The following is an 11,282-nucleotide window of genomic DNA, read 5'->3' on the forward strand; positions in this document are numbered from 1 at the left end:
CTTTTTATAACATTTAAGAAAAAATTAACTTCTTCCATCAAATAGAAATTTACCAAAGCAAACTCTAAAAATCCTGTATTACATTCAAAATTATTAAATCTCCTGTACGAGTGGTTAGATTGTAAGAAAATATTGTATTAGTATTAAAAAATCTATTTATCACTTTTGTTTTTCTGGGCGAAAAACATTTCTGTGTTATCATCGCCCAGACATGATATACTTCTTGTAATAAACAAAGCTATATCACAGTATATATCTCAATTGAAATAATAAAATTACAATCTTCTTTACGGCAAATGGTACAAATAGCTGAAACAAACTATAGTAATTCATATATCCAAATATAAACAGATGGCCCGAAGAAACCGTAAAACATAAGATAAAATTTCATTATCTCCTAGAACATTCTGCATGTTAGTCCCTACGTTAAACTTGCAATGCATAACAGAAACAATCGACAAGGATGTGGTGCACTGTTTATTGGCAGTCACAGTGTGCACAAATGGGTGCACCTGTTTGCATCATCAGATATCAATGAGTGAGCCTAGTGTCCCCTATTCGCAAACAGCAGATAACTTCCTCTTTACAGTTATTTCTACATGACAGCTCCATAGTGAGACAGTGTTCTTGATTGGATAAAGTTTATTGTTAATAGTAGCATCTCACTCACTTTGCCACTCATCATGCACCATCCTTTTTAGAAAACAGACAAGATCGTTCAAAGCACTGTGATTGGTGAAAGGAGGCCGGAAACAAACCTCCTTTGCTGCACAATCAGTGCACTCGTTACCTAAAATCCAACATGGCTGGGGATCTAGCAAAAACTCACTTTTATTATGTTGATCCATTTTTGGAAAAATGATCATTGACGTTCATAAAAATGACAGACCAATCAAATAGGAATTGAAATAATAGTGTATAAATTTAATGCATATATTTTTATACATATAAAACTGGAAAACAAATTACACAGTGAGGGTAGAAAACCTGTCTCCGCAGTCAGCGTAGGGTTATACAGATTCAGTGTTTCTACTGAAAATGGTAGGTTCAGTATTTAAATTTGTAGTCACTAAAAGTCAGTATAGTAATCAGCACACTGGTTTCTCATTCAATTGGTCCTGCTTAAAGTATGGGTTTTATTTTATTACAATCATTAAAAAATAATTAAATTTAAAAAAAATGTATGACTAAATTTATACACAAATAAATCAATTTTTGATTTAAATGAATAATAATTTAAATCTAAAAATTGATTTTATGTTAACTTTTCTATTTAAGCACAGATACAATATTTATTTAAATATAAATAGTATGTCATTATAAATAAATACAAATGTAACCAAGATTGATCACTAGGAACACAAATACTAAACTCGGCATTAATTAAATTCAAAAAATTTAATAATTAATTTCATTGTTAAAATGTAATGATAAAATATAAACTCATACAAAAACAGGTTAAATCATTTTTATTTTTTATTTTCTTCCTCATATTTATAATGAAGATCTGTGCAATCTTCCTCTGAAATACGCACCCACCCGGTTTCCTTCATATGATAAACTAGAAAATTAAAAACAACAAAATGAATCAGTAACAACAAAGGGTATCTAAAATAAAAACTTAACATAGACAATATAAAATAACAGATTCTCTTCTAAAATATTGAAGTATATTTTATTTGTATGAATTTACCCGAGCATATGAAAAACTCAACATGTAATGGAACTATCAAATTTTCATATATTTGTAGATTAGCATGATGATATATGATTTACATTTTAATAATAAAATAAATTTTTTTAAAAATGATAGGTTGAATTTAAAAATATTCAATTCTTTAAAAACTGTTATTTTCAAAGCCAGTGAAAAATTTTAAGTTATTCAACTTATATATTTGGCAACATCAAAAATTAAACTTTAAAGAAGATCTAAAGTAATTATTTCACAATTTAGAATTAGTCGATTTCAAAACCATGTATGAAACGTTTCCAAACAAAGAAATATAAAAGGTGTGTAAACTTGAAAAAAAAAATAATAATTCTTACAAAGCTGAATTAATTCTTTTTACCAAAAATATTCAATATCTTGTATTGTTTTTTTTCCATTCACGTGAAGGAAAATATAATCTAATCAGGAAAATACACACTTTTTATTAATCTCTGATTAGTACCATATTAGGATACACTATAGGGCTATGAGAATGTAGACTGGCAACTGGCTGATGTGATGCCACTGGCATCAAAAACCAACAAACAAACATTATCAGTCTGTGTAATAAAGATCTCAAACAAGCGCAACATGTAATTTTAATATTTAGTCAATATTTTTATCACTATAAAGAAAGCCTGGCTGAAAACTGGAAAAAATGTACAAAAACAATTTACAAAAAAAAACTTACTTAAAATCTAAGCTTGGTAATCATTTTTCTTATTATCACCAGTAGCCATTTAGTAGGTATATTCCGCTATAAAGAATTAGGAGATAAAAAGATAAATCAAAAAGTAATTAAGAAACCAATACTGTTACTGCAGTGATGAACAAAGACAAATATTTTTGAGGTGTAATAACTGAAGTGGTGTTTCATTAAATAGAGACTGAAAATAAATATGGAAAAAAAGAGGATTTTGACAGTGTTTATTCTTTGAAACATTTAGATTGTAAAGGAAACATCCAGATGGTTATAGATAGGACTCTTATTACAGACAAAAGAAAATCCGAAAGTGATATTCACAAAACAGCTTCACTCACCATTCACAAAATCGCTTGTCAAGGTGGAATTAGACTTTTACTCCTTGTGGCCTGTAAACATTAGTTGTCAGATAAAATTTTTGTTATACACTATCATGGTTGAACCACTTATAGGTAATAAAAATGAATGTTGGTAATATAGTTGTTAAAGTAAGAATATGTTGAGAGCCCTAAGACTAGATTTTTTGCAACATTTAGCTGGTTCATCAAGGCAGAAACATGTTAGAAATGAGATGATCCTGCTTGGGAGTAGAGAAGTTTATTTTTCATAGATTTAATGAATGCCAGCCAATGTGATATGACCATATTACAATTAATCATACTAGATGATCTACAAAAGTTATTGGAACACTGTCCTGAGAGCCTCACAAAAAGATCATCTGAAAAGAATACAGGTGCAGGGGATTTTAGAGACCAAGAGAATGACAACTCGAGAGATTGACAGATTTTGTATTTGAGATGTAGAGAAAAAAATCCATAGGAACCTGCCAAAAGTAATAATGTTTATTAAATACCACAAAATGAGAATTTCAACTATTATTAATGAAATAAAGAATGTTCATAAAAAAAATATTGCGACTGCTTCAAATGATACATTTTACCTTTTTGGTCAACAGTTGTTTTTACTTTTATTCTAACATCACTTTCCCTCCAGAACAGTAGGATTTTGTTAACACTACCAGAAGTGACTGAAAAAACTGATACAACTTTAAAAACACTATCTATCAGTAGTAAGTAATCGGAAGAAATAAATACTGGTTAGTTAGATTAATTTTGTAATAACGTCAGACAGATTTTCTGAAAGTAACATTTAATTATAGATTCATTTCTGTATGCATATAAAAAAAAATAGTTTATAATTACAGAAAAAGACAGAGAATTCAGACAGTAGGCTGTCATTTTCATTCAAAGTCCTTCATTACAGTTATCGAGTGGGAAATAAACATATCTGACTTACCTCTAATGATACCACCAGAACTTGCATCTCTAAAAGTAGCATGGTAGATGGCTCGTCGACCCAATTCATATGCATCTTCATCAGAAAGATCCCAATTATAACCAGAATCCAGAACACCATATGCATAAACAGAACCGGAACCGACCGAAAAAACTTTACCTTTAGTTCGGGTACCAGCATTATCCACATAATATAAACCTGGGCCCTGAAATAATACCCAAACCCACCTGATTAATTGAAGAACTTAAAATCAATAACAATAACAGGCGATTTTAATAACAATAACAGTTTTAAAAAAGCAGTTAAAACAAAGAAAAATACAAAATATTTAATAATCATGAATAGAACACTAAAACTGAAAGATACTGCTATAATAAAATTGATGTGACAGTTATTTTAAAATATTTACTTACACGTTTATCCCAGCCAGCAATCATCATACCGATTGACAGTCCCATACCCTTGTAATTATATACCATATTTGACATTAATTTTGAAGCAGCAGCAACTGAAATTCTTTCTCTATTTCTCAGTTCATACATGCGACACTGTTTTGCCAACACTCTATCCCAGTAAATACAATCAGCTGCTCCTCCTGCTAATGTTCCCAATAAGTAATCATTGATCTCTACCACTTTTTTTACAGTCTGAGAACCTGAAAAATAAACAATTTTTTTAAAAATTTACTACAAAAAATCAAAACTAACAACAATACTTTGAAAACAATGTCTTATTATATAAAATGAAATTTACAGCTTAGATCTGGAAATATTGGATAAAGAATTCAATTTCATTATAGCTTCTGAATTATGCTTCAGAAAGCAAAGTTTGTCTGCTCCAATTAACATGGTGAATAGACATTGTGGAAAGACTAAAAATATAAAAGAAATAAATTATAAAATCGTTTTATTATTTTTTTAATTATCTATGAATTCTGAACTTTTTTAAAGCTAGGTTATGATAACTCTCTTACATTTAAAGACCAATCCAATAAAAACATATTTCGGCATGGATAGGCTAGATTTTAAATAATTGCAACAAAAAACACTACTACACACACCATACAATTCCTGTAATGGGACCAGGTGATGGTATTCCTTCGCTCTTTAATTTATTTACGTAGATCAAAGCAAAGCTGATGCTAAGAATTTGCTGTTCTCATCCTGGATATAAATTTTCTAATACCCCAAAAAATTGTGGGTAGAATGGGCAGCTGCTATCTAGGGAAGTTTTTTTTTGAAAATCTTTATGTGCAATGAAATAATTCATTTAATTGAGCTATTAAGAGGGCAAAATCACAGAGACGTGATCAGTTCTCTCCCTCGGCTGTTTGCCACTGGGTACATATACTAATATAAACATAGTTTTAGATACTGGCTTGATCTTATATTTTATTCTATTCCTGGATAGTAATTAAATATGGGAATAATCTATTGTTTATTCTTATTATTTTACATTAACAAAAAAATTTCACAACGAAGTTGCATGCTTTCCTGGCACTGGCTATTTATTGTTATACAGTAGAAAAATAATTATACACAAAAAATGTTACCCAAGATGTCTTTTTTGGGGCGGAGGTAATAAATGATGAAGTTTTCTTGTAAAATTATTGTTACATGTAAACAAATAAACAAAAACAATTGTAATCAAAAAAAAATCTGTATTTTTTTTCTGCTCCCCACCTCCAAAATCGTCCAAGGAAATTTTTTTATTTTTCTACATTTACTACATTAAATGAAAGAAACCAAAAAAATCCACTAAAAAAAGTTATAACCAATTAAAAAACAACCTAAGATTTATTTTTTGGTAGGGAGAGAATTATGATGAAATTTTATTGCAGTACTATAACTAAAGGTTTATTTTAAATTTTCACTATTATTAAAAGTTTAAATAAACTAAAATATTTTTAAAAATAAATCAAAAAGTTAAAAAAAATTGTTAAATTGATATTTTTTAAACTTTGATCGGCTTCCCCATCTTCAGTATACCACCAAATTTTTGGGGGGTTCATTTACACTACTATTATGCCTAGGAAGACATTAAAAAAAATTGAGTTAAAAAACATGCAATAAATAAAGACAGCTTTATTTCAATTTTTGGAGGTGAGAATTTGGGGGCAATTTCTTTTAAAAATGGTAAGATAAGTATGCTTGTACTGAGCTTAATATTAAGTAGGGGAGTATATAATTGTAAAATTTTGAGAATTGACCACAGAAATCTCCTGGAGATAGTGGCCCAACCAATAAATTGCTCCATATACACAACTCAGTACAAAATTTCACCAAGATCAGTTTATCCAGAAGTAAAAAATTATAAAGCTTTAAACACACCGACAAACATTACCCAACATTTTTTTTTGTTTCTGGGGGCTGTTGGGTCATGAAATGCAAAAAAATCCATACCCCATTTTTTGAATAACTGCTCTACTTTCCTTCCTGCAGCATAGCTCTAGAGCTTTGATGCTAGCAAGTAAAGATAATAAAGATTTTTCTGGAGGTTTAAATTTTTGTATGTTTTCTTTTGTACTTTTTTTAATTTTTGATTTTCAGATACTATCAACAAAAACAAAATTTAATAAATTTTGAAATCAGATGCATAGATGAAATTATGAAATCTGTTTATTATAAGGCTTCAAAATTGGTTGTATATGATTTCTACCGCTAAAATTATTTATATTTCTGCATATAATTTTTATGAAAACAATAAGCGTTATTATTACACTGTCATCATTTCTAAATAACCTATCTCTGTTTTAAATATACTATTTAATTTATATTTGAAATATTTACAACAAAACCTGTGATTACAAATATCGGAACTTGTAAATCTTTCAGTCACAATTTATTCAATTTCAATTGACAATTAAATAACATTAATAAATAATACATAATTAAACTTACCAATGTAATCCCCTCCAGTAGCTCTAGAATCAACAGCAATTACTACACCACCTTTATATCTAAATCCTAATGTAGTAGTACCATGTTCAAATCTTATTTTGATTGGACGGCCTATAGCATTATGATCTGTAAAACTTTCATCAAATGCAGGCTAAAAACAAAAAATACTAATAAAATCATGGTACAGGTTAATATTTATAAAAGTCAATTTAATAATTATATTCAACTTCAATAAAACATAAATTAATTATATGTAAAATTTATTGCACAAGTTTTCAATAAATATTAATTATAATAAATTAATTAAATAATTTTTTTGCAAAAATTGTCAGTTTTAAACAACTTTTTCTTTTTTTTTCCTGTTTAGCCTCCAGTAACTACCATTTAGATAATTCTTCAGAGGATGATATGTATGAGTGTAAATGTAGTGTAGTCTTGTACATTCTCAGTTCGACCATTCCTGAGATGTGTGGTTAATTGAAACCCAACCACCAAAGAACACGGGTATCCACGATCTAGTATTCAAATCCATGTAAAAATATCTGGCTTTACTAGGACTTGAACGCTGTAACTCTCGACTTCCAAATCAGCTGATTTGGGAGACGACTAGACCAACCCAGTGGGTAGTTAAAAACTACCCACTGGACCACTAGACCACTAGACCAACCCAGTGGGTAGTTTAACCACTAGACCAACCCAGTGGGTAATTTTAAACAACTGCCAAGATCTAACCAAACATTTACAGCAGAATAAAATAGTTTGGCCATAAAATAATAGTAAGGTTTATAGCCATATGGGGTATATAGTAGGACTTATAATAGATAAATGGTTATAGCTTCGGAACAAACTATTGTAGACTAATGAATTATACGTTAAATTAAACAGAAACATTCCAAGTTTGTATGTACAAAATCTATCACATATGCGTAGTGTTTCCAATACATGCAGCAACACGTGTGTATTAGTCATCACATTAGCAATGCATAGGAAGGTTCAATATTTGTTGTGGCTTGCTATGTTTAAATCAGTTACACATGTTAGGTGTGAATACTGTTGTGTGTACAAAGAAGACACCCCCCCAAAAAAAAAAAGCATTTGGCGATGGGGCAAACAACTCAAAGAAACAGGTTGCCTATTGAAGTAAACACATCCAAGATGGCCATCAGTGTCTGATGAAACAATTGAAGCAGTATGAACATGTTTCTTATATAGCCCAAAGAAATCCATGCGAAGTGTTTTAGACATTTGGGCATTCATAAAACAATTGTTCATAATGTGTTAAAAAGACAGTTACATTTCACTGCATACAAAATTCAGCTGTTACAACTTCATCCTGCGGATAAAGTGAAACAATTTGATATTGCTGAGGACATTCTGGGTAGGTAGAGCAAGATGATGAATTTTTAAACGAGTTCAATTTCAGTGATGAAGCAACGTTTCATATTTCTGAATGAGTACATCGGCATAATGTTAGTATATGGAGTACTGAACCTCCACATGCTCTTATTTAACATCAGCTTAACAGTGAAAAAGTGATGTGTGATGCACTATTGGACAAGAGAAGAGTTATTGACCTCATCCTTTTTGCTCAAAAAACAACAATAGGGAACATCTTCCTGGATATGTCAGAAGGGTATGCAGAGCCCCAAACACCGGAGATTCTATTTTGCCAGTTAGACAGAGCTCCTCCACATTTTGCCACAATCATGGTGGATTTTCTTAACAAAACATTTCCTCAGCGATTGGTCAGACAAGAAGGGTGAACTGCCTAATCCCACAGTCTCCAGACCTTACTCCCACGGATTTCTATTTTTGGGGTTATGTAAAGACAACATATGTATTCCATTCAAGTTCAAAATCTGGACTGTTTGAAAGAAAGGATCACTGAAGCTATTTCTTCTATCACGCCAGATGTTCTCTTCCATGTATGGCAAGAGACTGAATATCGTCTTGACATCTGCAGGGCAACTAAGGGAGCACACGTCAAAATTTATTGAACAATTAAGAAACTTGGAGTGTTTCACTTTCATTTAACGTACAGTTCATTTCTCTACAATACTTTGTTTTGAAGCTATAACCCATTTAAAATCCCACCATCATTTTATGGACACAATGTATTTTAATTACATTGTGCGTAGTACAATGACATTTTTTTCTTCTTATAAACTCCCAGTGGCTGATGGTTGATCTCTGATGGCAGTAGATTGAAATGGTCTAGATTTGATTGTTCTGTCATAAACTGCATAACAAATGTAAATAATATTTTGTTCACATAATTTTTTAATGTAATTGATATTCAAACTGGATACACTGAGTCAAACAAATATACCTCTGATTTTTTGTTATCATCCTCATTTGCCTTCATTTATTTACAACTCACTAAACTTCCATTGCAACTACACCATCTGGTGTTAATTCTTGAGCTGTATCAATAATGGGTTGTATAACACCCTTTCAACATCTCAAACTCAAATTTCGGTGTCATTGCTGTAAAGTTATTTAAAATTTCTCCAAGAAATTTATCCTTAATCAAACCTTGAAACTCCATGAACAAATATTTTTAATAAACATATATTATTTCTACTCATTTATTATTACCCATAACACTACTCATACAAATTTTCGTTAATTCCTTCAAAATGCTATTATTTTCTGAACCACTTCCAAAATGTTGTTAAATATAGCAGACTACCTTTAGTGAGAGGAACACTTTAGAAAATGTTGAGCAAGACAGGAAATCATGATGGCCTTTAGTATTCTTATGATTTCCTGATCCTTAATGTGGGGATGAAGAAATACAACATTCAGATTGGAGATAAGAATACATACACCCAAATTAGTAGGATTATCAGACACATTTTCTAATAACAACAAAATTTTAAATGGAATTTTTTTGTTTTGAAGAATATTTTTTTCACTTATAGTAATAGAAAATGTGCAAACCAATCTAGTAACCCAAGCTTTCAAATTTGAATTAAATATTTGTGCTAATTAACCTTAATAATGCAATAAATAAAAAAAATAACACCAGTGGATTTCCCCATTGATAGGTCATCATAAGTTTCATCATATAATTTCAACTAACAAATAGTAACAGATCTTTTAGTGGATTTAACCTGGCACTTCTATTTTTTCCATAAATTTTTACTTCTATTCTGAAATATTTTTTTCAGTAATTTTTTTTTTTACAATAAAGACTAATCTCATCTACACTACCTGTTTCTAGATATTAGCGAATAATGAAAATTAATTCTATTCTTACAGTAATCAAATCATGTGTAACTGGATTGTTGATAATGATAGAAGTCAAATTATGATTCAAACAGTTATGAATCTTGTTTAAAATTTCAAAAATTTTAAATTTTAACTCTGACTGAACTCTGACTTTTAACTCTTTTAGCTCTGACTGAATTTAAAAACTTAATTGAATACACCACTGGATATGGTCTTCTAATTACAATGTAAACAGTTTTTCTAAAAAAATAGGTTATTTTTGCTTTTGAAATGATTCTCTAATTCAGTGGAGTATGTCAAATACTAAAAATTGTTACAAAAACAAAATACAACACATCTCTTCAACAACGCTATTTATCAGTTAACAAGTTAAGCAGTCACTGGATAAAAAATATACTACTCACTAAATAAGATTACCATTCAATACACGCTAATAAATAACAAACAAAATTAACATGATATGGTACAAATACTTTAATCATACAAAATCTTAAGAACAATTCTACGTATAGAGAGAAACTGCAATTTTAGAATACAATGATGGGTAATCCCCAATGCGAGGTGTTGCAACGTTCTTTTAACAAACGCTACAAAATTACACTACAAATAAAAATATTGATACTAACAATACTTTATACAAACAATATACCGTGCAAAAAACCTTTAGTTTGTTTGTAAATAAAGAGAAAATGATATTCAAAATTAATATTTCTTTTGCAATTGAAAATGAATTGGCACATTTTAGGTTAGAATGAAATCATTTTGTTTTACCGTTGAAACTGGAGGTAAAGCTAAATGAAGATTGTTTTCAAAATTTCCTGTAAAACTTTCAATTTCTAACTGAGGATTCAAAATATCTGTAGCACAATTAGACTGAAAATAATCGTTTAATCCACACACATCAGCTAACGCCATGATGAAAAAAATCACTGAACTACTCACAACGAAGCAATTTAATTCAACGGTGAATACAACCAAAGAAATGTTACTTTTCTACGCGAACTTCTCATGATTAGGATTTTTTATTCTCTTTGGTAGCTATTATAACATTTGAAATAGTAATAAAAAGGACGTCTTCCACTAAATAATTATATTCTTAGTATTATCTTATTATTTTTTTTAATTTAATAGTACATTTTCCAAAAATTCAAAATTACCTAGATACGTTACTTACATTGGTTAGTAGTAATATTCTGCAATAATAAACTGAATAAATATTACTCTTTCACATATATATGATTGAATCTTTTTACTACTTTAAAATTAAAGAAATCTCCGTTTACTTAATTAATACTTTACTTGCAGACTATAGGAGCGTTGAGCGCTTCATATACATAAGTTCAAAATCGGGGAAACGAATCATCAAAATGAGCTTAATTTTCCTTTTGAGTAAAATATTCTTAACGGTAAATTCAAATAATATAAAACAGTCATATAATTT

At 29.7% G+C, this 11,282-nt stretch overlaps 1 protein-coding gene across 1 annotated transcript; it reads right to left on the bottom strand.

The window, feature by feature from the left end:
• Positions 1 to 912: 912 nt before the first annotated feature.
• Prosbeta5 (Proteasome beta5 subunit) lies at positions 913 to 10,803 on the bottom strand. Its single transcript, XM_075376974.1, has 5 exons — positions 10,613 to 10,803; positions 6,608 to 6,758; positions 4,121 to 4,362; positions 3,708 to 3,912; positions 913 to 1,561 (listed from the first exon to the last, which is right to left on the bottom strand). Exons 1-5 carry the CDS (start codon positions 10,754 to 10,756, stop codon positions 1,470 to 1,472), a joined length of 834 nt encoding a protein of 277 aa, XP_075233089.1. The 5' UTR covers positions 10,757 to 10,803; the 3' UTR covers positions 913 to 1,469.
• Positions 10,804 to 11,282: the final 479 nt, after the last annotated feature.

This window comes from Lycorma delicatula, chromosome 10, assembly GCF_047948215.1.
Source record: "Lycorma delicatula isolate Av1 chromosome 10, ASM4794821v1, whole genome shotgun sequence".
In the NCBI taxonomy this organism is placed as follows: Eukaryota; Metazoa; Arthropoda; class Insecta; order Hemiptera; family Fulgoridae; genus Lycorma; species Lycorma delicatula.